The sequence below is a fragment of the Sinocyclocheilus grahami genome, unplaced genomic scaffold (genome assembly GCF_001515645.1).
Source record: "Sinocyclocheilus grahami isolate Dianchi unplaced genomic scaffold, SAMN03320097.WGS_v1.1 scaffold377.1, whole genome shotgun sequence".
NCBI lineage: Eukaryota > Metazoa > Chordata > Actinopteri > Cypriniformes > Cyprinidae > Sinocyclocheilus > Sinocyclocheilus grahami.
In genome coordinates, this window is record NW_015505556.1 from 883,488 (window position 1) to 911,283 (window position 27,796).

General features: G+C 37.5%; 2 protein-coding genes across 2 annotated transcripts in view; both read right to left on the bottom strand.

Annotated features, from left to right (window-relative positions):
- Positions 1 to 352: 352 nt before the first annotated feature.
- il34 (interleukin 34) lies at positions 353 to 5,756 on the bottom strand. The gene is made up of 7 exons (XM_016230772.1): positions 5,540 to 5,756; positions 5,330 to 5,440; positions 3,920 to 4,026; positions 3,671 to 3,748; positions 2,454 to 2,654; positions 2,035 to 2,197; positions 353 to 1,203 (listed from the first exon to the last, which is right to left on the bottom strand). Exons 2-7 carry the CDS (start codon positions 5,367 to 5,369, stop codon positions 1,160 to 1,162), a joined length of 633 nt encoding a protein of 210 aa, XP_016086258.1. The 5' UTR covers positions 5,370 to 5,440; positions 5,540 to 5,756; the 3' UTR covers positions 353 to 1,159.
- Positions 5,757 to 10,795: 5,039 nt separating this feature from the next.
- sf3b3 (splicing factor 3b, subunit 3) overlaps positions 10,796 to 27,796 on the bottom strand; it is a 23,763-nt gene continuing 6,762 nt past the window's right edge. The window contains exons 7-22 of the mRNA XM_016230754.1: positions 26,286 to 26,423; positions 24,583 to 24,686; positions 24,127 to 24,292; positions 23,685 to 23,780; positions 23,432 to 23,504; positions 22,208 to 22,359; positions 21,011 to 21,166; positions 20,760 to 20,915; positions 20,508 to 20,651; positions 19,842 to 19,964; positions 19,600 to 19,754; positions 17,917 to 18,091; positions 13,679 to 13,884; positions 13,343 to 13,499; positions 11,698 to 11,910; positions 10,796 to 11,430 (exon numbers count right to left, since the gene is read on the bottom strand). Coding sequence (XP_016086240.1) covers positions 11,080 to 11,430; positions 11,698 to 11,910; positions 13,343 to 13,499; positions 13,679 to 13,884; positions 17,917 to 18,091; positions 19,600 to 19,754; positions 19,842 to 19,964; positions 20,508 to 20,651; positions 20,760 to 20,915; positions 21,011 to 21,166; positions 22,208 to 22,359; positions 23,432 to 23,504; positions 23,685 to 23,780; positions 24,127 to 24,292; positions 24,583 to 24,686; positions 26,286 to 26,423 — 2,565 coding nt within the window. The 3' untranslated portion in view covers positions 10,796 to 11,079. The remainder of the gene's footprint in view (positions 11,431 to 11,697; positions 11,911 to 13,342; positions 13,500 to 13,678; positions 13,885 to 17,916; positions 18,092 to 19,599; positions 19,755 to 19,841; positions 19,965 to 20,507; positions 20,652 to 20,759; positions 20,916 to 21,010; positions 21,167 to 22,207; positions 22,360 to 23,431; positions 23,505 to 23,684; positions 23,781 to 24,126; positions 24,293 to 24,582; positions 24,687 to 26,285; positions 26,424 to 27,796) is intronic.

Sequence of the window (27,796 nt, forward strand, 5' to 3'; positions counted from 1 at the left end):
TTTTTCACCTATTATTTATTATATTTTATTTTAGCTTTATTTCAATTAACAAGATTTTACGTTTTTGCTTTTAATAGTTTTCGCAACATAGCAACATACTCATTTTGTTTTCTGTTTTTTCCTTTAAAAACACTAATTTTTCTTTTAGGGTTAGTCTACAGTGCTTATTATTAGCTTTATAAAATAATTTAGCAAATGTCATTACCTCCATATAAAAATAATTTTATTTTATGATGTTGTCACTGATATAGTAAAGCCAACGGGTACTGTATGTGTGTGAAAGGTGAGAGTGTGTTTGTAAAGAAACCAAACCCATATCTTCAAACAAACCATACATCTGAACACGTGGGGGTGATAGTGGGAGGTTTATTTTCCAAGCCATGTTACAAAAGTTATCAGAACATTCTGTGGCAAGAGTCCAAATAAATAACGTAGATTAAAATCTGTGTATAAAACATATGCAACCCTGATATCAAACCCTCTTGATCACCTTAAAAAAAACTTTTTATAGAAATGCTTTGGTGCAATCTTTCAACATTTGACCAGCAGTAAAGCACAAAGTAAAGAGCCTCTGGGTAAAAGCAACAATGCCTGACTAAGCCAGCAGTCAGCAGAACATTTGCATGCAAATGATATGTGTACAAAAGAAGCTCCACGTTTTTTATACATCTTATCTAAATCTTACCAAGAACATTTACAACGTGGCAATGATAATATACTGTTTTGGCATACATCAAGGACAAAATATGGATTTTCCTCAGAAATATAAGTCACAGTGGCAAAGACTTTTTTGGAATTACCAATAGTAAATGCTACAGCGAAGAGTCAAAGCTGCTCTCCTCCACAGAGCACACACACACAGTGCATACATGATTGTATATTAGCTAAATACCACATAAATAGTTGGCAGGCAGGTGAATGGAGGTATGAATGTTCTGAATGATGGAGAGCAATAGCTGCAGGGTCAGTAGGGTGTCTTCCAACTGGTAGGACGGCCGTTGCATTTTTCCATATGGGTAACACCGATGGAGGCAGTCAGTGACTTCACTAGGACAAGAGGCACACAAGCATGCTGCGTGTCACTACATAAACTGGGTAACACCCTTTTACACCTACACCAGCAACACGAAGACAGGATCAGATCCGTTTAGATCTGCTGCTATGTAGTTTTCTTCCCTTTCCTCCAGTTGAGGACTTCACAATCTAGAAATGAATAAAGAGAAATAGTACAGATAAGTGGTCACATATTTTAATGTCACATCTAAAGATGAGTTGCTCATTAGAACGTCTGGATGAAATTAAGATAACCCTCAAAAGAAAGGCTCCAATTCTTTTGCTCTTTAAAAGAATCAATTAAAAAATTATAGGTTATGTTGATACTAATGATTTTCATGTTCAGGGTTACCACTGTAACGCCATTTCACAAAAAAGTTGGTAGAAGGCACAGACCAGGCATGTTCAGGCTAGTAACAACATGTGGGCTTTCTAAAGTACTTTACATCCTTCAGACAACCTCAAAGCCTGAATCATGCCACCATCGCATTCATCATGGAGGGGATAAAGACGTTGATTCAATCCCCTAGCATTTTTTCTCATTCACAATGGCTGATGGTCGACCACAGACTCGCATCAACAAACAGCAAAAGTTTCCATCTTTTTGCTACTGTGTGCGTTCATTTTGGGATTGCATGAGGTTATCAACAAACGTTTGGCAGACTGGTGGAAGAACCCGTCTTGAGGTTGGACTGCAAAAATTCCCCAATCCTTTCCAAGTTGTAGCAATCATTATAGATGGACCTCAACTGTCTTACCTCAAACCCTAAAAATACAAATGAGTAAGTGCCATAATTCCCCAAAAGATTCCAGATCCCAAAAACACGTAGTCTGTGTTTTGTGGAATTGATTCAGTGAACCTTCACCCAGGTGAAAAACGTAACCAATCAATGTTTAGCAGATCAATATATTGTCTACAGTACCATAAATGTAAAGCAAGCAGGTTCCATTAATATATACCATTGTACTATTTTCACTTACAATCATAATTGTCGTCCTCTTTTGAGAAGCACTCTTTGAACAGGCAATGCATGGTCCGATAACAGTTGTCCAGTATTGACTTGGGTGTAACAGACTTCCATCCCTCGTAATATTGGTCTGTCAAGCGATCCCAGATGTTTTCTATTCTCTCTGGAAGTACTCTCTTTTTTTAAATAGGTACAAAGACACACACATTTAGATTATTATGATCTTAAATAATGGGAATATATCACTCAAATGACAAATAACATCAGCAACACAGATTGGACAGATTCAAAAGGTCAAACTGAGTTTTATTAAAACTAATGCTTGTATTCAAGAGAGTGAGCTTAGAGATACTGTAAGCAGTGGCAATGACAGACAGAATGATTTATAATGTGCTGCTGTTAAGAAAAGAGATATCACATCATTGTTCTAACCTCTTCATCTATGGGGTTCTTTTGTTTATAAAGCTCCTCAAAACGTCTGAAGAGATTCTCCAGTTTGGAGAGGTATTTACTGCGTGTAGGATGTCTCTCTGGCAGCACCCTTAAAACCCTCTTTATCCCCTGCTGATTAACCCAAAGCCACAAATCCTGTAGATCTCTCTGCTGCACTGGCTCCTCTTCATTACTCATATTCTAGAGAACAGAGTGAGAGATGAACAAGATAAGAAAGAGGGAATGAGAAGAAGAGGAACGGTATAAGGGAAATGTTCAATCATATTAGAATTGTTGTGCTTTATAGGCATGTATTTTTTTTTTTACAATGTCAGAGTCCCGTAATGTTAGTTAGGTCTAAGGTCACAGGGTTTATGCCAGGTCAGGTCAAATTCGGTTCAGAATATATATATAATATATACGTGTGTGTGTGTGTGTGTGTGTGTGTGTGTGTGCGTGTCGGTCTGTCTGTCTGTCTGTCTGTCTGTCGATCTATCTATCTATCTATCTATCTATCTATCTATCTATCTATCTATCTATCTATCTATCTATCTATCTATCTATCTATCTATCTATCTATCTATCTATCTATCTATCTATCTATCTATCTATCTATCTATCTATATATATATATAGAGAGAGAGAGAGAGAGAGAGAGAGTTGTTTACCAGATACCAGGAACAAAATGCTATAATTTTCCAAATGTTTTGTGTATTCCCTTTTTTAATAGCAGTATACAATATAACATCGGGGGTTAAGAACTTATAGCTCTTAAAAAACATTCTTGTATTTCTTGTACTCAGTCCATTAAAAAAACTACCTAGATGATTCTTCTATTACATATATATTGTTTGATATATTTCTATCTGTTCTTTTATCCATTTTATATAATACTGTAATACAATTATTTACTTTATTCTGCATTGCTCTATTTATTATTATTATTATTATTATATTTTAGTGATCTAGATACAGTATGTCTAAACGAGTTTTGTGAGATTCACCCCTGTATTTTTGCAAATGCTGAGTCACAGGCCTTGAGAAGCCCTAAAACTGTAATTCCAATCTGACTCTATTATAAGTCACGAGTCTTAAATATCTGGCAATAGGTGACAAACAGGAAAAATTAGCTAATTTGTGTGGGAAGTTGCGAAGAGTGTGGCTTTAAGTGAGTCAAAGCGTTGGTTGGGGACAGTGTCAGTGGGATAAATACTTACCAGCCTGCTGATGTTACGTAGTCTGAATACCTCTTCATAATGCACTTGAATAGTATAGTTAATGGGAAAGTTCATTTTCTGTAAATATACATGTAAAACCTTTTATTGACATGTCATTCATTCTGTCTCATGCTATATTAAGTTGTAGCCTATATTTTTCTTTTTTTCCCCATGTAAACTTAACAAAAGCCTAAAAGCCTACAACTTTTAAAATATAACACTATCGTTTAAAAAATTAAACATGTTTACCATAAAACGTCTCCTTAGGGTTGCATTTAGGCTGTCCCGTACCGTTTTCAGAGATACACAGAGATCTGGTGTTGCACTCATGCTGACTGGTAATAGACAAATAAAACCTAGAAGGACAGAAGAAGAAAATAATGGCTTTTAACATAATGCCATTGCCTATAATAAAAACCATCATGAAATGATTGTTGTTGTTGAACTTCAAATGATTTTATAGGTAATCAAAAAGCCTGTACCTTGTCTAGTATTTATACAAATTTTAAAGTTAAATTTATTCAAAAAAGGTTTGAAGATGCAATATATATTTTAATTTACTGATTATAATAATGTCAGTATTTACTTTCAGTTTTTGCTGAGTTTTGTGCAAAATGTCGCATTGACTGCTGCAATGTCTCTTTGAAGACAATGACTCATGAAGTTGCATAAATAGAGACAAAACCTCAAACCACAGCCCAATTTACAAGGAATAAGGTGTTGTCTTTTAGGTTTTAAAACATACTGCAAAAGAAAATCTCTGAAAATCTTCCATCAAAAACAAAAGCTAAAAATTTTAAAGCCATAATTCCACAACACAAGATCTTCTGCAGTCTACATGTGGTAAAAAGCAGGATGAATATTATGCATGAGACTATTGGAGCTCTTCAAGAAGATAAAGTCAAACTCAAGCAGATTAACTGTGGCAGTAAATCTGAGGCTGATCGTGTGTCTATTTTAACTGGAGATTTTATTGTTAAAGATAAGTGACTCTGACTGGCTACTAGCCCAGTGCGGAAAGACAGGGCACCGGCAGTCATCTGTCACTTTGCTGTGGATCACAGTGCGGTTGGCCTCTGTGGTTGAGCTGCACTATAAGGCAGTTACCCAGAGACTGACAGTCAGCAAAGTCTCAGAAACCATGAAGCAGACTTCCGAGGGCCAGAGGTATTTGTCATGCCACAGAACCTGGACTATTTACTGGTGTCCAACCACTCAACCCCCACCTCCCGTCAAAGTTATTCTGGCTTTTTTGGCCTGGTATCCCCCTCTTTGCCCTCTCTTTTACCTTATGCATCTGTCTGTCTCTCTCTCTCTCCTGAACACAGGAAGTGGTGACATTATCAGTCACGTCTTAGTTCTTCAATAGCAGCACCACATGCAGTAGCTTTCCTCAAACATATGTTCAGCTTGACACTCATTTCCGAAGAAACAAGAGACCAGATATGCAAATGTTAAATCCACACACTTAGTCCTAGTAAACTGTTTCTCTCCTCTTAGCTGAGCAAGTATAAATCATTAAGTTTTCTGTATAGGGCCATTGAAAAAATATTTATGTCTAGCACTGTCACATCCAAATTTCCCATGCACACAAATGAAAATCTTCAGTGTCCTCTTTATTATACAACTTAAATCCCTTAATTACTAGTCTTTACTTACCCAGCAGCCCCCTGAGGAGCCGGCATTCAGACTGGACCATGGTTCTGCTTATTCTCTGCTTGCACTGTAATATGGGTCTAAATTCCAGAAAAATTCTTCTGTCTTCTTGGTCTTTAAAACAAACAAACAAACAAACAAACAGAATAGTCAGAACAAATATCACACTAGAATTTTGACTGCCATTACATGACTTTCTGTGCATACAACTACCTTTCTAAAATCTCTTGCTGGACAAAGAGAACCAGGGACGACACATCTGAATTCATTTACTCTCCTTTTGGATGGTAAAATATTTAAATATCCAAAGAAAGACTGATCTGGCATATCTCATTTTAATGGCAAAAAAGTTGTAAAAAAAAAAACGTGAAGCAGGGAAAGGGAACACTGCTCATCTGGGCTGGAGCTTTGTCATAATGTTCCTCTGTTTTTCTTCTCCAGAGCTTGTGCAGCTGTGTAAAACAAATCCAGATGTTGTCTCTTTTGGCTTCTTTCGAAAGGAAAAATTAAAATTCCTTGTAATCCTAAAGGGAATATAATGTCTTGGCATAGCAGGTTTGTGACTAATAGACGTGATGAACACGAGGGGCAGAATGTACGTATTAAAAAAAAATTGTGGCTTTGTCAGAAATGCCTTAATATTATTTTGTTGGATATGAAAAAATCATCATTACACATAATACAAATGTGGATCTGTAAAGCAAAACCACATGCAGGAAGAATCTATGAAGTACAGAATATGAGCCAGAACAAATCATATCCTTTATGTCTTCTATCATATCCTTTGTCATCTTCTATCTGACATAATATTTTAACTATTATTCTACTAGAATTTTTTATTTCGCAATTAGTTAATTTTCTCTGCACTGATCAAAACTCAATCTAAAAGATTTTTCTCTCCTAATCTAAAGCCGATTTTGTCTGTTGAAAAAAGATTGCTGCATACATACATTTCATAATGTTGTTTTATTAATATAGCGTTCTTTATTTAAGCCAGCTTTTTAATGGTATATTTGCCATGTGTAAATGTGCATCATTTGCCAACTAAGGCCAATATTCTGGTTATGCTTTTAAAATGAACTTCTGGAAATACTAGAGAAGTCAAATCATCAATTCTCATTATTGTTTTTCACAAATATTTTATACAACACCAATATTTTATAAAATAAAAACATCACCTAGGATTCCCTATATTTGGACAAACACAGAAATAAATAAATGTTCAGTTCGAATATGATGTTGAATTACCCAAAATTCAGATTATTTCCATTCAATGGCTTATTCAGCTGTAGAAACTGCTACTGCTGGAATATTGGTTTAATTTATGGCAGTCAGGTTAATACATTTATATGACGCGAAGAAGAAGATGAAGACGATATAAGAATATGACCAAATTCTGATTCATATCCGAATTTTATTGTGCATCTAAACGCAATGAATGACTGTGGTTCAAAAATAAATAAAGATAGTAAAAATTAAGGAAATTAGTCAAAATAAAAAATAATGTATATAAAAAAATGAAAGTAGGCCTATCATTAAAGCAATACATCATGCATCATGAATGCAATGACAGTTCATAAATTATGGCTATAATTCGCGTGCTCGCTATCGACTTGACATAAAACTGTTGATGTAGGCTATCAGTTATATTTTGGTGTCAGAACATGTTGCAGATTCACCTGTTATCTAATCAAATCAAATCAAATCAAATCAAATCAAATCAAATCAAATCAAATCAAATCAAATCAAAACTGGACAAGACAAACATCAGACATCAAACAGAAATTACAGACAAAAAAAAGACCCACCTGTAAGTCAATAAGACACATATACTGCGCAACATCTGCAGTTTTACAATATAAAGGAGTCAAAATTACCCATAAACTGACACTGAAATTGGTTCACCAAAACGAGTTATCGACTAACCGTCAATAACACCTTAAGTATGCCTACATTAGTCAAGAGGCAGCCAAGCATCAGTTCAAGCAGATGAGTAAACCTCATTCACCTACGCACATTACTAATTTATTCCCTACATTTACTGCGGTTCTGTGGTGACAGGCTTGGCACAGTTGTACACTTTTAGGAATTTCATGACAAATGTTTTTCAGACTTTGAAGCGCCTCATCTCGCAGCACAATGGACAGTGGGCATATGGATAACCAACACACGCTGGCCTTGGATTGCTTTGTTAATGGCCACAATGCCCCTCTTGTTTTGTAGTAACTTTAATATCTTTTTAGGGGCATAATCACTTGATGATAGTGCTATCTATGCTGTCCTAACAAAGGCCAGAGCCACTCAAGACCCAAGAAGACAAACGAGAGGGACATTCCAAGTCCCCCACCAAACCATTAAAAAAACTAGTCAAAACATCATCTGTCAACCTAGATTATATCACATCAATATGGAAACCCCCCAAAGGAAGAGTGAAAGAAAACTTCTTAATGTGCCTCAAAACATCACCAGGTTTTAAACAACCACCACAATATCTCAACCTACTTATATGGCCTGACATTACTTTTTTTATTATTATTTACCAGTGCAGTCACTTAAATTCAGACCCTAGGACAGTTTTTATGGGTGGGCCCCCATCATCACAGACCCCAAGAGAATATTCCTAGTTCCCCACATCCTTTCTTGGGATACACTGACAATTTGAGAGTTGTCCAACCATCCAGGCTTGGATTTGGTGACACGAGGATCCACAATTTAGATTATAAATTACAAAAATCATAGCCTTCTGTTGGCACAGTCAGAAGCAATTTAAGGTTACTGCAATAGTGCAATGTTACATGTGAGAGATAATAAAACTATTGACTGTAGATGCACACTGAACTGGAACAAGCTCACAGCATATAACTTAAGTACTTGCAAAAATTGCGGCCTTTCTCATATTGCTCAGTACTCCCAACTGTATTCCACAGCATGACTGCAAAAATTTGTAGGTGCAAATTATTGAAGGTGCAACTAAAGTGAAAAATGGACTGTAGGGGGGAACGTTGTAGAAAATGATTTATTTCATTAACATTGTGGGTTTAAGTGTGATCAGGATGTGACTCACTCTAATGGAATACTTATCAAACATAACATCATAGTTTGTCTTCACTATGATATCATGCTCCACTAACTGAAGCAATTGAAATTAGAAAATGACAAAAGAATGATATATGGAATGGAATCCTTCAAGTACAGTGATATGCACCATTTAAACTAGTGCTGTTATACTTTCAAAATGGAACACATTACAAATTCAGTCCTGTACCAATGCAGAACTTGCATCATTCAGGGTTTTAAAAAGAACAACATATTTGGTACCTATTTTGGTATGGAGAATTGTTAAAGTTAGCTGTAACTTTAGCCCATGGCAGTATTCAACCTAATGTGAAAGTATCAAGAGAATCAAGGTATTAAATACATTACACTAGCAGTGTTGGTCTGTCTCTAAATGACTTTTCAATTCAATAAAAGGTAGGGTGTCAGGTCAACTGCAATCAGATAGCAATCTATGAATAAAAATCCCTTTTTTAATATGTTGAAATTAGAAGTAATCTGTAATACATTTTTAAAACAATTTTACATTTAAATTAAATTTTCTCAACCTAATATACTAAAAATGAATGTAGTCATTACATTATAACATAAAACCAGTAAGACCTACGTTCATCTTTGGAAAACAAATTAAGATATTTTTGATGAAATCTGAGAGCTTTTTGACCCTCCATAGACAGTTCTGATGAGTGCTTGTGGTGATATTTGACTCCTTAAAGTGATTAACAGCGGAATTTTGTTTTTACCATTGTAATGGCATTTTTCTAACTTTATTAAAAGTTTGTCATCTTTTGTCAAATTCGTAAAAAATTATATTTTAAGCTTTTCAAAAATTGTAATTAAAACGATAGAATAAGAACAAGTAGAATAAGAAACATAAGTTAAAAGTTTGTCATCTTTTGTCAAAGTCTTTAAAAATTATATTTTCTAAGCTTTTTAAAAATTAATTAAAACGACAGAATAAGAACAAGTAGAATAAAAAAAAGTTAAAAATCAAATGAAATCAGTATTAACAAAATTAATTTGTAGAGGTGGCACAGAAGAACAAAAAAGGGGCTTGGGGTACTTTCAGACATTTAATGAGGCTCAGAGGTAGCATGAGTGCAATTAAATCCATAAATTCATGATGAGATTAATGTTTTAAATACAGAAATATTAAAATGATTTAAATAACTGAAAATATACTTTAAAAATTAAACTAAAACTGCCAGCAGGTGGCGGCAAGTCACTTATTTTTTATCACTGAATTATTCATTAAATTGATTAATTCGAACGGCTGATTCATTCAAGAATGAATCAAGTGACTATTTATGAATGGGTAATCATGAATCACTGACTCACTAGATTGGTTTAAAAACGCCCCTTCATTAATAAACGAAACACCACTGTGTTTGAATGGAGATGCGCTGGGTCTTTGTTTTAAACTATTTTCGACGACGAAATAGAGCAAAATCAGATACAATTCAGATGTTATAGGCAGACAATGCAAGTCACTTAATATTAAATTCTTGTTTATTGAACTGTTGTATTTAAAAACTCCCTTTAAAATAATTAAAAGCTGTCACTCATTAGTTCATCGCGAGCTCACATTTATAATCAACGAATATTTATGAATGGGTTATCATGAATCACTGACTCACTAGATTGGTTTAAAAACGCCCCTTCATTAATAAACGAAACACCACTGAGTTTGAATGGAGATGCGCTGGGTCTTTGTTTTAAACTATTTTCGACGACGAAATACAGCAAAATCAGATACAATTCAGATGTTATAGGCAGACAATGCAAGTCACTTAATATTAAATTCTTGTTTATTGAACTGTTGTATTTAAAAACTCCCTTTAAAATAATTAAAAGCTGTCACTCATTAGTTCATCGCGAGCTCACATTTATAATCAACGAATTATATCAACTCTCAACACTGCGCAATGAATCTCTAATTTACATCCTGTCTACACTTTGCTTATGAAAGGATTCGTGAGATATGTCCGATACATTACTCAACGCTGCACAAACACATACACCTTTGAAGCTCCCCTGAGCGATCACAAACACGAATATGATGATCGGGTCAATCGCACTGGTGCTCCTAAAAGTTTTCATAGTCGCACGCAGTAGTTTTCAGTCACAAATGCGACTGAAATGGTCTCACTGTAGAGCCCTGCTGGTGTATTAGAGGAAAACCTGTGTGTGGTCTAAAACAAAATTTGATAAACAGAGCATTAGGTATACATAACCTTTACTTGTTACTTCATCTAAATCTTGTGTAAACATCTTTTTTTCCAAAGTAGTGAACTTGACTCATTTTAATGCTTAAAGCTTTCCTATCATTATACTTAAAGATAAACTTTTAAAATATGCTCATAAGGGGAAAGGGTTTCATTCAAGTAAGCACTAGATCTGACATTGAACAGGTGGAAATGACAAATGGGAGTTAAATATCCAACACTGACAAATAAATATCGAATATCACTGATACAATCAACTTACAGAAAAACCCCCATTAATATTGGCTAATAATTTAAATTGTCATGATATATTGTGCATCCCTAGACAAGTTCTACAACAATGTTCATACCAACCACCCAGTCCAGCTCAGTCCTGATTACACATGCTTTAGGCATGTCCGTCAAAGCTAGACGCAAGTCATTGGTGTGCAAATAGGGACTTTCCCTTGTGTCCACCTAAACATTTCCATGCTCCTAATCTGCACATAATGATCTCTGGCAAGAGGACAAGATTTGCTGCTGAGGTTTCAGAAACAGATTGGAGTGTGGACTCCTGCCAAATGTTTTGGGGTGCAGGTCTCTGAGTGTGCGCAATGAGAACAGCAACCTCAAAACCAACCAGACAGACAAAAACAATGAGGAACAAGTGGTAAGGCCAGCTCGGTGCCAAAGGTCTTTCCGGGACCTGTGGGAAAGTTGAGTAATGAGGGTAGAAGAAACTTCTACCTTTTGTGATGCTCCGTTAAGCAAGCCTCTGTCCCACAATGCTTTGTTCCCTGTGGGGTCCTCATCAACGTCATCGCTGGTGTTGGGAGGCAGGCGGACCTGAAAATAAACATGAAATGAGTATGCAGTCTGTAGCAAATGTATACAGATGATGACACCTCAATTTATTGCGTTAATTTTTGTGAAAATGCAACTGCTAACAAATTATGCCACTGGCAATTTGTCAAGATGTTAAAAAGCTCATCTATACTAAAATATTCCCTGGAATCAAAGAGTTTACACTGACTTGGCAAACAAACTCAGTATCTGGTACATGTGTGATACTGGTCTTAAAGATTTCAAAACCAAACAGGTGATGACACTTACAATGCAGATATTTCCAAACTTATCCGCAGCAGCCATGGTGTCATAATCAAGCAGGCAGGCAGTTGTGACCCAGCGAGGATATGTATCGTCGGCAAAGATGATGAGCTGGTTCTCGTTGCGTCTGTAGCGCACCCAGAATAGACTTTCCTGAACATCGGATACTATCACGCGCTGCCCAATAGTGTGGATGCCCGTTACCAAGTTAGGAACATGCTGCAAGAACAAAAAAAGGAGACTTAGTCATTTTGGTTGGAGGCAGGTTGGACCTCTTTTTAAAGCTTATGTCAAAGACATACAAAATCTCATTAAAGGAGCAACACTTTCTCTACTTGGCTGTTTCTCAAATATATTAACACTTTATGCCAGTGCCGATTACTTATGTGAAAAATAAACTTGTCTGCAAGCTTATTTAACTTCACTTCAGTGCTCGACCACTTTGTGGTCTGAACTTCAGTTTCAATGTTTTTCATGTGGTTATGCATCAACATGAAGTACTAAAGTAGTGCGTCACTGATGTTACTTTCATATTTTTCAGTGTTTCAAAGAAACGAAAAATGCTTGTTCACTTCCTCTTGAAAAAAAAAAAAACACCAATCTGCATCTTATTTTCAAGCAATTGTCATTATTAATTGGGTGCTAACAGGTATACCACAAGTTAGAAAATGGCTGTTGACATCTGCTACCATTCAGACATGAGCTTCAATGAGCTCAGGCTCGGTCTAGGTCAACGAGTTTGAATTCATCCCGAAAGAGTTGTGGGGCTCAGGTCTGAGCTTGTGGAGGTCAATCAAGTTCCTCCACACCAGAACCACTAAATCACTTGGTGCACAGGGGGCATTGTCATGCTGGAATAGACTTGCGCCCAAAGTTGGAAGCGCAAATTTCTTCAGAATTTCATTGTATGTAGTAGCATTATGATTCGTCGTCACTGAAATTAAAGGGCCAAACCAAACCCCCTAATTATATGTGACTGCCCACAAACCTTTGGCCACAGTGTATATAAGAATGTTTTCAGAACAATTTGCAGATAAACAAGAGAACTTTGTTATGCAATACATTCAGAAGCAGCCTTTTTACACTGCAGTTGCGGACTGTTTATTATTACTAGATACACTCAACTGTTGATATAACTCCATCAATGATTTATCTTTGAGGGACCACCACAGTAACCACGGCTTATTTCACAGTACTTGTCACTTTTACGGCTCGTCAATGTGGAATTACCCTTGCAAACATGCGCTGTGACGAGGCAGCCACAAAACAGACATGACAGACAACTTCCGACAAGAAAGCAATGAAGTTCTGCCTCAGTCAGTGATTAGATTTGGAAAACGAGTGTCTGAGTCAGAGAGAGAGAGAGAGGTTTAAGAAGTTGGCCAGAAAAGAACCATTTAACATTTGGCTTTGATATGTAGCTGGGTCAAAGCATCATTAAACATCATATAAACTGGACCACAAACATTCACAACATGGCATTTTTGGGACATGGCCAGAACACCTACACCAAAAATTGTGATTTGCTACGCTTAAATGGATTTCTAGGGCACATTTAATGATTTGTGGGGAATTCCACATTGCTGAGCCCCCAGCTAACACATGGGACCAATCAGTAGTTTCATGCCAAGTCATTTCCTGTTACGCTCACCTTGTGTAAAAACTCCAGCTTGTCCCCACCTCCAACTAGCCGATAGGTATAAATATAACCCCCACCAACGGAGCGAGGATTTAGTATCATATCTCTGGCAACACCCACCAACACATACCAATCATCCCCTCCATTGGAAAATCGACATACAGCCACACTGCAAAACATACAAATAAAAAGGAATTAAGGTCAGAGAAAGAGTTGGGATATGGAAGAGACTAACTTAACGTGGTTCAATGTCAATATTCTAAATTCAGAAAAAATGGTCTGGGTAGAACCGGAAGGGAGTTCAAGTCTGCATTGTCCTGTTCAACCCTTATGTTCAACAATCCTCACCTGAAAGCAGCCTCGTTCTGCTCCAGCTGCACCAGGTCCAGTGTGTTTCCTTGGATGGGGTTGATCATGCGCACTAGTGAGGCCCACTGCCCAGAGCCTGCTTTAGGTGCCCCAAAGATCGCTTCTGGCAGGTTCTCGTTCAAGAAAGCTGCTGCCATTTCTGCAGCCAGCTCCCTTTCATCCTCTCCCGCTGCCTCCACCATTTCCTGTAGAGCAGAAATAAAGAATTGTAATTTTTTTCTGATACACTACGACTAAAAATAATTGACACCAATCTGCATCTTATTTTCAAGCAATTGTCATTATTAATTGGGTGCTAACAGGTATACCACAAGTTAGAAAATGGCTGTTGACATCTGCTACCATTCAGACATGAGCTTCAATGAGCTCAGGCTCGGTCTAGGTCAACGAGTTTGAATTCATCCCGAAAGAGTTGTGGGGCTCAGGTCTGGGCTTGTGGAGGTCAATCAAGTTCCTCCACACCAGAACCACTAAATCACTTGGTGCACAGGGGGCATTGTCATGCTGGAATAGACTTGCGCCCAAAGTTGGAAGCGCAAATTTCATTGTATGTAGTAGCATTATGATTCGTCGTCACTGAAATTAAAGGGCCAAACCAAACCCCCTAATTATAAGTGACTGCCCACAAACCTTTGGCCACAGTGTATATAAGAATGTTTTCAGAACAATTTGCAGATAAACAAGAGAACTTTGTTATGCAATACATTCAGAAGCAGCCTTTTTACACTGCAGTTGCGGACTGTTTATTATTACTAGATACACTCAACTGTTGATATAACTCCATCAATGATTTATCTTTGAGGGACCACCACAGTAACCACGGCTTATTTCACAGTACTTGTCACTTTTACGGCTCGTCAATGTGGAATTACCCTTGCAAACATGCGCTGTGACGAGGCAGCCACAAAACAGACATGACAGACAACTTCCGACAAGAAAGCAATGAAGTTCTGCCTCAGTCAGTGATTAGATTTGGAAAACGAGTGTCTGAGTCAGAGAGAGAGAGAGAGAGAGAGAGGGAGAGGGAGAGACGGATATAAGGGAAAAAAAATTCCAGAGGAGATGAAGACAACCAAAGCATTGTTTCTTAACAGCGACCTGTGAAGGCCAGGTTCACCGACCTCAGCCATCTGCTGCTTGCGCTGGGCTTTGGTGGCTTCAGTGTAGGCATTGTGGTCCGTTTCGATCAGGATCAGGTTATTCGTCTCTGGGTGGATGACAAACTGACAAACTTGATACTGCAGTGGGAATGCCACCTGGTTGAAGATGGCACCCAGTTTCTCAAGAGCCAAAATCCTGAGGGAGTGAGGGAGGGATGGATGAGATGGTAAAAAAGGCATGCAGTAAATTTAAAGGCAGAGTAAAAAGTTTAGACATCAGTTACAGATTGTATTAGTCATTATGAAATCCTGGAAGTCAAAACCACCCGTTTCCTGGCTATAATTTGACAATCATGCGTGTGCTGATAAAATGGCAGCGATTTTTTTTTTTTAAATCACAAAATAAAAGAGATTGTTAGCTACAAAAGGTCAACGAGTACAGACCTCCAACACAAACATGAAATGTTTTACTAATTTTACTGTGATAACCTTTTTTATAGCACTACTTGACTAATAAAAACAAATAATCCAATCCAAAATTAGATGTCATGCAGCAGCAAGCCAGTAAAAACATTTAGGAAAGAGAGGTCCTCACTTCTGTGAATTGCGAACCACCTTCAAACTAAAGCAAATATTTTTTAAGTTTAAAGGGTTAGTTCACCCAAAAATGAAAATTAGCCCATAAATTACTCCCCCTCAAGGCATCCTAGGTGTATATGACTTTCTTCTTTCAGACGAATCCAGTCAGTTATATTAAAAATTATCTTTGATCTTTCAAGCCGTTTAAATTTCAGTCAGCGGGTCCGACCTCATACATCATCCACTCGGAGCTGCTTCCGTGTACAACAGTGAGTGCAAGCTAGATTAAATTGATTATTACGTTTTATATATATGGTTATTTTTCTTACAAAAACGCATTGATTCGCTACAGAAGGTCTTTGTTCATCCCCTGGAGCCGTGTGAGACACTTTTTTATTATGGATGGGTGCTTTTTATTTCACTTCTTTTGGACTGATGCATTGCAACACCCGCTGACTGACATTAAATAGCTTGAAAGATCAAAGAGAATTTTTAATATAACTCCGACTGGATTCGTCTGAAAGAAGAAAGTCATATATACCTAGGATGACTTGAGGGTGAGTAATTTATGGACTAATTTTCATTTTTGGGTGAACTAACCATTTAATTGTGGCATTCCACAGGGATCAATCCTTGGGCCGGTATTGTTCACCCTGTATATGCTACCTCTGGCTTCCATTTTTAACAAATATAAAGTATCCTTTCATCTATATGCTGATGATACTCAGATCTATTTTCCTTTAAAGAATAATGATTAAAATGGCTTACAACCACTGTTGGCCTGTTTAGAAGAATTTAAGCTTTGGCTCTCAAGTAATTTTCTAAATTTAAACGAAAAATAAAACTAAAATAATTATATTTGGGCATAAGGAAAATTGTGTGTTAGATGTTGACTGTGGCTCTCTGGCCCCATATGAAACTCAGTGCGCTAGAAATCTGGGCGTTCTGTTTGATAATAACTTTGACAAACAGATGCTGTGCTCTTGTAAAATCATGCTTTTTTCATCTCTGTCAACTTTCTAAAGTGAAATCCTTCTTATCACAGAGTAACTTCCAAATGGTGATCCATGGATTTGTAACAACTCATTTAGATTATTGTAATTCACTTTATTATGGTGTTTCTCAGTCTTCCCTCTCCCGTCTACAGCTAGTGCAAAATGCAGTTGCTAGACTACTCTCTGGCACCTGGAAGTATGAGCCGGAAACTCCTATTTTATCTGCACTGCACTGGTTACCCATCAAATATAGAATTGATTTTAAAATTCTATTATTTGTTTATAAAGCCCTCAATAATTTGGCCCCTCAGTACCTGACAGACCTGCTCCGTCCATACACCCCTTTTAGAACTTTGAAACTTAGAACTTTGAACTTAGATCCAGTGATCTCGGTCTATTCATCGTGCCTAGATCTAGACTTTAAAAAATGAGGTGATCGCGCTTTTGTAACTGCAGGTCCGAAACTCTGGAACAGTCTACCTCTTCATATTAGGTTAACCCCCTTCTATTTCTGCTTTTAAGTCTGCTCTAAAGACATATCTATTCTCTCTAGCTTTCAATACACCTTGATCATTGGTTCAATTGTTGTTTTGTAATTGTTGTGTTTTAAATTTGATAGTATTGTCATTCATTTTATTTCTCCGTTTTTTATTCTATTCTATACAGCACTTTGGTCAAATTCGGTTGTTTTTAAATGTGCTTTACAAATAAATATTGTATTGTATTGTGTGTGTATATATATATATATATATATATATATATATATATATTTACACTAGACTCTACCATGATGCTTTAAGCGTCACGTCGACTAGTCGCTGGTCCTATAGAGGGCACAACAGGTTAAGAAATCTTTGAAGAACTTCCACATTTACACTCAGTTTCCAAACAGTTCAAATGACAAATAAATGCATACTCTGAAAGCGCTCCACAAGACATGTGAGATTATATTACTGGATGCTCGAAATTGAATGGGAGAATGCACGTTTTAAACCGCTTATTGTACAGGTAGGTAAGTTAATCGCCGTTCTAATCTAATGCGCTGCACTGTAACACACAAACATAGGCTACAGACAGTAGCTCGTACATCACGCACACATCGCGCGCACACCAAATCATTCAGCGCGGAAATGTATTGTCAATACTGTTCTGTGATTTCTCAATAAAATAGCTTTGAAACTGAAAAGTTCAAGCATATATTCTTAACTAAATCCCACAGCTTCACTACTAAAGTCGTGGTAAGTTTAGGGAAGTCGTGGCCTAATGGTTAGAGAGTCGGACTCATAACTCAGAGGTTGTGGGTTTGAGTTTCGTACCGGCAGGGATTGTAGGTGGGGGGAGTGAATGTACAGCACAGACAACTTCCGACAAGAAAGCAATGAAGTTCTGCCTCAGTCAGTGATTAGATTTGGAAAACGAGTGTCTGAGTCAGAGAGAGAGAGAGAGGGAGAGACGGATATAAGGGAAAAAAAATTCCAGAGGAGATGAAGACAACCAAAGCATTGTTTCTTAACAGCGACCTGTGAAGGCCAGGTTCACCGACCTCAGCCATCTGCTGCTTGCGCTGGGCTTTGGTGGCTTCAGTGTAGGCATTGTGGTCCGTTTCGATCAGGATCAGGTTATTCGTCTCTGGGTGGATGACAAACTTGCGAGGTGTATACTGCAGTGGGAATGCCACCTGGTTGAAGATGGCACCCAGTTTCTCAAGAGCCAAAATCCTGAGGGAGGGAGGGATGGATGGATGAGATGGTAAAAAAGGCATGCAGTAAATTTAAAGGCAGAGTAAAAAGTTTAGACATCAGTTACAGATTGTATTAGTCATTATGAAATCCTGGAAGTCAAAACCACCCGTTTCCTGGCTATAATTTGACAATCATGCGTGTGCTGATAAAATGGCAGCGATTTTTTTTTTTTAAATCACAAAATAAAAGAGATTGTTAGCTACAAAAGGTCAACGAGTACAGACCTCCAACACAAACATGAAAAGCTCCACATCACGCTGCAGAGTATGGCTCGGTCCAGCCTGTCTCTCCTCATGGGCTCGGGAGAGCTGCCAACACAGAGACAGCGGGAGGCTGCAGGAACTTTTTCAATACTGGACGTTGCAGTGAGTGAGTCCGATTAATACACACTCGCTCCTGCTGTCCCACGGCTCCTCCAGTCAGATGTCTTATTGTCTTTGCCCTGTTAGCTTTTAATTAAAACCCAGCTAGTAATTTAAGCCCTTAAAGGGTTCTCTATAGTCCCTGTGTATTGAAAGCAGATGTGGATTTATTACAGCGTGTGACATGAATCATTGAAATACAGGCTCTATGCGGATGAGGATTTAGAGAGGTGGAGTATGAGAAACTTCATGAATATCAAGAGATTTTTTTTAAGTTTAAAGGGTTAGTTCACCCAAAAATGAAAATTAGCCCATAAATTACTCCCCCTCAAGGCATCCTAGGTGTATATGACTTTCTTCTTTCAGACGAATCCAGTCAGTTATATTAAAAATTATCTTTGATCTTTCAAGCTGTTTAAATTTCAGTCAGCGGGTCCGACCTCATACATCATCCACTCGGAGCTGCTTCCGTGTACAACAGTGAGTGCAAGCTAGATTAAATTGATTATTACGTTTTATATATATGGTTATTTTTCTTACAAAAACGCATTGATTCGCTACAGAAGGTCTTTGTTCATCCCCTGGAGCCGTGTGAGACACTTTTTTATTATGGATGGGTGCTTTTTATTTCACTTCTTTTGGACTGATGCATTGCAACACCCGCTGACTGACATTAAATAGCTTGAAAGATCAAAGAGAATTTTTAATATAACTCCGATTGGATTCGTCTGAAAGAAGAAAGTCATATACACCTAGGATGCCTTGAGGGTTAGGGTTGAGTAATTTATGGGCTAATTTTCATTTTTGGGTGAACTAACCCTTTAATCTCACCAAAACTGCCAAGCCACGTCCAGGTCATATTTTATCCCAAAATGGAAAAATGCAGAAGGATGGAAACTTTAGGACCAAGATTTGCCTCATTCATGCACATTTCATTTACTTCTAAACTATGAGTATCAGATCACTGGTCAAGTAGGAAAATCATAAGTAAACGCATTAAAGCACTACGGCAACTGAAATCTACGAAACCAACCACAATATGCTTGATATTAATGTTCTCACAAACCTGTGAAGTTCTACAAAGCTCACATTATGAACAGTATCCACAGTATGTGTGTTTACCTCAGTGTGTTGGTGGAAATGGCAACAATACCCTCAGGACACTGTTCGGAAGCAAACCCTGAAGCATACTCTAAGGTTTCATATGACAATGGGGTCAGGTGGAAACGAGACTGGTATGAGTAACTCAGCCAGGAACGACTAGACATGGCCAGAACCTGCACAGTAAAAGGTAATGTAATGAGGTCAGCAAATTAGCAAGCTGTGCAAGATTGCAACAGACATAAAATGTAAAGGTGACTCACAGCATCTTGGGCCTGCATCCGGACTCTGAAAAGCTTGACAGGACGAGAACCAAGATACCGAGTTCGAGTATCAGACAGGTCCCCGGTCACTGGATCCAAAACAGTACGCAGTAACACTCCGTTCTACAAACAAAGAGGTGATTATGGTAAGAAAGAAGCAATGAATTGTCCAGTAAAGTCATATCATCAAGTAACAGGACAGTCACATTGTAACTCTTATGGTCTCCTTTCAAAGATCTTGTCCCAAATGGCACATTAGAAGTATTTTTCTTACAGTAAACAATTAATCCGTTTCATTTTTAAAAGTTTGACCTCATAACTTGAAGTGATTTTGCAGCTTTTGCTTTTTAGCAGAGGAAATGACTGGAGAAGTCTGGCTTATGTCAAGATAAGTCTGTTTTCTACACCGGAAGATTGAGTTTTTGAAATTTACGAGGTCAAAAACTAAATTAATTGTTGAATTTGGGTGGATTTTCATTTCATGCACACTAATAAATATTTAGCAACTAAAATTATACTCTAAGCAAAGCCCTCCTGGAGCAACACAAGGACGCATGCCTTGCTCAAAGGTACATGGAAAAGCTCTCAATTTCTCATTTCGCCAGTAGCTGGGAATAGACATGACATTTCTGTTATCACCCCAGAGCAAGCACAAGAGTTTCTAACCTGCAAGCCAATGTTGAGGTATAGAAAGCCAATGGTGCCCTTTTCTCCCAGCTCATCCTGTTTTTGCACTCCACCCATCTCCACAATACAAAGTGACTCCGGCTGGGCGGGAAGAGCCTGCATACTCAACGGCTGTAGACAGTCCTGTGCAACAAAGAAATTACACACAAGTTCAGTGGGCACAGTGACTAGAATCCTTGTTTTAATGTCCAAATCAGCTGACCAATGGAAGAAGAGCAAACTGTAGCTTACGGATGGATCCAGGGAGATGATGCGGACTGTATTGTCCACCAACCCAACAGCCAGGAAACGGGAACGCTGTTCACCAGGAGGCACATTTGCCAAACTCATGCACACCACATCTGCCGACATCTCCTTCCTCTCAGTGTATTCATTCAGCTGCCCAGACTGTAAAGAAAGAGAGAAATCTTAATTGAAAGACAGACATTCAAACAATAGGTGAACATTCAGGTGACAAAAGTAAAGTATGTCCGGAAACATACCGGGTCCATCTCAAAGTAGACCAGTTCTCCTCCAGTCAAAGCAATGACCACCTGCCTCTGATTGACAGCACATCGGACAATCGTCTTCTTCCCTGGAGTCTTCCATTCATTCACTCTCTTATCTGCACGGATATGACGGATCCCATCTGGGTAGACCTGTAGAGATTCAGCAAATTAAACAAAACCCATTTGAATGAGATAAATGGAACATTAAGCACAATTGTTTAATCTCAGGGATTAAAGTGTTCCGTCGCTCTGACGGATTTCCATCAGTTCATAAAGACAGTCACTTGCTTCATTCCTGAATGAATCAGTCGTTCGAATGAATGATTCAGTGATAAAATCAGTGACTTGCAGCCACCTGCTGGCGGATTTAGTTTCATTTTTAGCGTATAATTTCAGTTATTTAAATCATTTAATATTTCTGTATTAAAAATTGTATATTTAAAACATTAATCTCCACATGAATTTAATTGCACTCATGTCACCTCTGAGCCTCATTAAACGTCTGGAAATGTACTTACAAGCCACTTTTGTGTTCTTCTGTGCCACCTCTGTAGTATAAATGAACTTATGAATACTAATTTCACATGATTGGTAACTTATTTGTCTTATTCTACTTCTTATTATATTGTTTTAAATAGAAACTTTAAAAAGCTTATCAACAAATTTTTGAATTTGACATGAAAATGATGCCATTATAAAGGTAAAAAGAAAATTCTCCTGAAAGCCACTTTAAGGAGTCAAATGTCACTTTGTATTAGGAAGGCTAATTTTTGATTATTGATCAGAAGATCCTACATTTTTTAAATTAGGAGGACAAGCGCTCCTGACTGAAATTATACGCTAAAAATGAAACTAAATCTGCCAGCAGGTGGAACTGACGGAAATCCGCCATAGCGACGGAACACTTTAATCCCTGTAATCTACTTGTTGGAAATAAACCAATTAATTTAAAGGGATAGTTCACCCAAAAAAGAAAATTCAGTCTCCCTCATGTTGTTCCAAATCTGTATGACTTACTGCTGAAAACAAAATATATTTTGAAGAATGCAAGTAACAGTTTTCAGTGAAAGAAAAACTCAGGTTTGGAACAACCTGTAAAAGATTTTTGGGTGAACTTTCACTTTAACAAGGAAGCAGAAAAGGTTCAATGGGATATTGTGCGTGCATGTAGGTAAGACAGATGTTGCTCACTTGCACAAGTGCATCTTCCCCAAGCAACGAGCATGACAGGGTGGGTGTTGTGCCCAAGAAACCAGAGTCTGTCACTTCTTCCACAGTCTCACCGATAGAAAGCACCAGGGTAGCATTAACGAAGGACACAATGATGTAGGCATCAAACTCATCTGTGAAAAGGAAACCCACAATTATGTGGTTGGAAACTTTTGCCAAATGTGGGCTAATTTGCAACCATAAAAGGAAACCTATATATATATATATATATATATATATATATATTAAGGGTGGGCGATATGACCAACGTCTTATCTCAATATGAGTAATCGTATTTCATGGCAACGATATATCACAATATACTTGTTTTAGAAATGTCATAATTTATAATAAAATGTATTGATTATTCATAATAATTTAATTAAACAGTTACAAGAAACTAATTACAAGCAATAGGACAAAAAAAAACTACAGTAGAACAAATAAGTAATGCTACATACATAGTATAAAATAATCAAATGTATAAAAACACCATTCTTCACTGTGTAAATTAAATATTTCATTTTTATGCTAACTATCCCTTCAAAATATTTTTCTATAATAGTATCTAAAAAAAACACCTGGAGTAAATGAACAAGGCCCTATTTCGCTATTAGCTTACCTCTCACAAAGCTGTAGTCAAAATGAAACTGAATCCCTCAACCACTCCAGTACACAGACCACAATATAAACCTTGCAGAGCTCAGGCTGCACGCACAGGCCAAAAAATCTAATAGCGAATCACATGATTTCAGAGAAATATCTGGCAGACAGTGACAGTGACTGAGAGCCCAACTTACACCGTGCATGCCAAGCAAATGTTGATCTAGTAGAATATGACTTGGTAAAAAGCTCTTACAAGTGAGAGCATGCTGCATGGAGCATGGAGAATCTAGGATGTACTTGTCTATCCATGCGAGCTCTTCAATCTTTTACAAAAAGCACCAAGAAATCAGCTTGTGTTGTCCTGCAGGACTCCGAGAAGCCAATACATGGCATGATTACATATCTTGATGCAGTTAGTCAAAACCGTGTAAGGTTTAAATGCATTCCTAAATAATTTCCTTCCTGTCAGGAAAGTGACTTCGCGATGGTGACATGTCTAAATTCCTTTCTCCTCCCCCCCCCCAAAGAAATGCTTGCAGAAAAATCACTTCAAACATGTCTGCATAATTCATGTGCATGCTACATTAATGGGTCTTTTACCTTCTACATGTCTCCTAACAGTCCACACAGCATTGGGGTTACCGGGCAGTTCAGAGACAGCCATTTCTGAAACCTGAAATATGATGAATTCTTTAACACATCAAAATATAAATAGTCTGTGGAAAAACCTACAATCTAAACCGTAAAACCGCATAGAGTGCGAAGGACTTCTTAATGCAGTGGGTGTCAAATTTCCATTTTGCAAGCATGTTGTGAAAGCTGCCACGGAAATGCAACTCCTAGCAACACAAACCTCCAGTCCATGTCTCAAAACTCTCAGTGTAGATCTGGGTCCCCTGCCACACGCCACATATAGCTGCGGGGTGTCTTCATTAGCCAAATCAGCAATCTGCAGTAGTTACAAAAAAAATATAAAAATAAAGGTTAGGGGACAAAAAAGGCAAATTCAACACTACTTGGAGAGGAATTTGAGTAGCTTTCTTCATTACATAAGTGAACTGATAGTACAAAGAGGAGAACAAAAAATCTGAAGCGTTTATATGCTTAATTACCCATACTGAAATCTCACTAAACACTCTGCAATTTGGTAACGACAAAACAAGCAGTTCAATATCGCAGTACATCTGCTCTCATGCCAAAATGTAACCCCGCTTCCCGTCTGTAATTCCCAGCTTAAGTGTGAGCACACAAATTATAATTTATTAATCTTCACTGCAAAATACACATTCACACACCTGGCAGGACATGATGGGAGAAAGATTTTCTTGCTCGTCGACCAACACAAGGTTCTTAAGGGGGCGAGGTTGGAAAAAGAATGTGTCTCCCTCCTCCAAAGGCATTGCAGAGGAAAACTCTGGTTCGTCGTCGTCATCACCCAAGTGGGCAATCTGATACAGGTAGCTAACAAACAAAACAAGGTTTGGATTCACACTTGCAAAGCTATTTAGCACAATGTTTTCTACGGTGCAGATTAATGAAAAGCTTCAGGTTAAAGAGAACCCAAGAAAAGTATGGTTACACTGACACTACATAGTTTCTGGTAACTGAAACTACTGCTCCCACATTCCTCCCTCTTATCAGCTGCTGTAATCTAGATACTACTCTGAAACTTGGGGAAATGCCACCAAATCTGAGGTATTTAGTTATTTTTAGGTGAATGAAAGCATGTGCAAGACAGAAAAGGGACTTACTGGTTTCCAAACTCTGTAGCAACAAGTAAGAAGCCAGTCTTCAAAACACACATGGCTGTAGACACTGGGATGGTATCAAAATACTTCATCCTGATCTCAGTAACCTAAAGTATGAATAGATATTCAATCCATATCACTGTCCAGCATTTCAACCTCTCATGTGTGTATTCTGACACCAGATCTCTCTCCGGTTCATTGGACACAGTCAATGTTATATTAGAGCTTTCACTTTAATCTATTTCCTTGTGAGCTTCATTAATAAAACCACTATGCAATGCTGCATTCTAGACATGTGCCGGTATTCGGTAATGCGCTATATCCCGATAATGAACATGCACGATATTGTTATCATGGGCAGATCAAAATACTGAGACTAGTTACAAATTATTCAGAATTTAATGCATTAAGAATACTTTTCCCATCAACTGGTCACAATGCACAACACCGCTGTATGCTGCATCAAAGACGCATGCACACTCATGTAAACAAGCACAGATGAGAAGCGCATGGCAGAACGAGTGAGAGACGCTCTGGATGAAAGCGCACATTTACTCTGACAGCAGATGGCGTTAAACAGCAGAAATGCAGCCATTACTCCGGAAACCCCGTAAACAAAGCAGCTGTTACTTTCGGTTTCTGAAACGTGCTTAAATTATTTAAATAGCCATTCAGATTTGTGTATTCGCTATGATGTTCATCACAGCGCCAAATACTTACATTTTTAAACTTAAGCTATTTAATTTTCAAACTGTGTTTAAATTTTATTCTTGACTACCGCATGCCCTTAATTTTGTTTGAAAATGTTTTGATTCTTTATTGTTCGGTAACAATTTACATTAGGGCTTCATTAGTTAAACTGCCATTCATTAATCTTAGGTAATTCCAATATTTAATAACATGTTAAAATCAAAAGTTTATTTAATGAGCTAACATGAACTAGGAGCTGTATTTTAACAAAGATTAATAACTTTTGCATTAAATGTAGCTATTGCTCATTGTTAATGTTAATGCATTAACTAAGGTTAACTAATGAGATCTTATTGTAAAGTGATACCCATTGTTTTTTTTTTTTAAATTCCACAGATTAAAGTGCAAAATAATTATTACTTTATAAATTTTTGTGTATTGCTTTATTGTATTTAAATGTTCAGTTACTTTTGTAATAAGAAAAAAAGTTATTAAACCTGTTATACTGTATTATGACAACACTCTGTACAACTAAATTTCAATATCGTGATAATACCATATACCATGATAAAAGCATTAGCAATTAATTGCAACGTGAAAATTTGATACCGGCATATCCCTACTGCATTCCATTCAAAGTCAGACAATGGATTTGTTTTGCAGGCATGCAATTTTCAGCAGAGGTTTTAACAGTATTTTACACATCTTTCTCTGCAAATATCTGCCTAATTGTATAAAAAGTAGGAGAACTTTTCAATGCATTTTCAGCATCAACTGTGTTCGGGTAATGTCATGCACCCACATTTCTTTAAAGTCTGCGTTGAAATTTTCCAAGTTGCAAATACAACTTCAAGGGGGTTTTACCTGAACATTTTCGGTTCGAAATTCAGACTTTCAGTGTTGAATTGAATACAGTAAAAGTAATTAATGAATGTAATTACACTTTGCTTAAACACCTTTGTACATCCATGAAAAAGAAACAGATGACAGTTGGGTTTTTAGTTCTATGCACTCACCATCTCCTCATCAGTTTCCAGAGTAACTTTAAAGATGTCTCCCTGTTCTGTCTGGGCTAGAAAGAAAAACATGGATTTGGTCTTGTGGGTGGCAGAGCAGACAAAGATCATGCCTCGCTCAGGATCATCCAGGTCATTCTGAAAAATAAAAGCGCTGGTCACATCTCACATCTGTGTTTAATTTATTCAGTAAACACAATGACTGAGAACTAAACCATACGAGGTCAAAACGATATTAGGATCAGAGATCTTTATGCGTCTCCAGTTTAATAGTCAGAGAAGAGACATGAAAAGCTCATCATTTCAATACTAATAGCTGTTTAGACTTCTCAAGTTGATGTTTAGTTGATTGTGCTCAAACAGAAACACAAAGGGGAAGACCATACAAACTCACCCTTCTGCGTGGGATTGGGCAACGGATGTCTGGTTGGTCTCCAAAGTTTTTGTAGGTGATATAGTTCTCAGAGCAAATGAGCACACCACTGGGACCATCCGAACCACCAGGAACTACGACGCACAGGGGAAAAGGGCAGATTAGCACAAACTCATAAGACACTTAGCAACATTTTTCTCCTCTGAAAGCAAAACTTTCTTTGCCGAGCCCAGGAAGATCAGATATCAAAACAATCTCTTCACCAAACAGTCAGAGAAGAGACATGAAGATATTCATCATTTCTGACAACGCAACAAAGAACATTACTTGTAATCTACGGTTCAATAGTTTGGGGTCTGTAGGATTTTAATGTTTTTGAAAGAAACTTATGCTCACCAAGGCTGCATTTATTTCATAAAATTACACTGTAAAACCACTAATATTGTTAAACATAACTTTAAATGTTTCAATATTTTAATTTATTCCTGTGATGGCAAAGCTACATTTATAGCAGACATTACTTCAGTGTTCAGGGTCACATGATCCTTCAGAAATCATTCTAATATAAAGATTTTCTGCACAAAATTTTTTTTTTTTTAAGTATTTTTTTTTTTCAGGATTCTAATAATGAATAAAAGGAGCATTTATTTGAAACAGAAATCTTTTGTATTAATCTTTACTGTCGCTTTTTGTTCAATTTAATAACGTTTACAAATCACACTATTTTTTTACACCAATTATCTCAACCACAATTATGGTGAAATAAGTGCTAGATAATAACGGTGTTGTGCTAAAGGTATTGCAACATTGCCTATCTTGTGAATCCTTATCTAGCATTTGACATCTTTACATTCTAAAAAGATCAGTACCTGTGATGAGGAAGTTGCCGTGTTCCTCCAGTGCCTCGCTGTACTTGCGCACCACATGGTTGAGGCCCAAGTCCAACTCATAGAAGGTCAGAGTCTGCTGTGTGTTTGCCGCAGCCTCTCCGGTGGGATCATTATCGGCCTCCTGCAAAAAACATTTAACACTGTGGATTAGAGACATGTCACCTAACTGATTATATTTGTAAAACCATGAAAAACCAGGATGAAGTAGTATCATGGCACTGGCTACATGCAAAAACACCCCAATCTGT

Excerpts from the sequence above, each read along its gene's own strand:
- il34 (XM_016230772.1), bottom strand. The coding sequence starts at position 5,369 with ATGGTCCAGTCTGAATGCCGGCTCCTCAGGGGGCTGCTGG. Across the intron at positions 3,749-3,919 it reads CCCTAAGGAGACGTTTTATG|AAAATGAACTTTCCCATTAA; the intron begins GTAAACATGTTT and ends GTATATTTACAG. Across the intron at positions 2,198-2,453 it reads AGAACCCCATAGATGAAGAG|AGAGTACTTCCAGAGAGAAT; the intron begins GTTAGAACAATG and ends ATTTAAAAAAAG.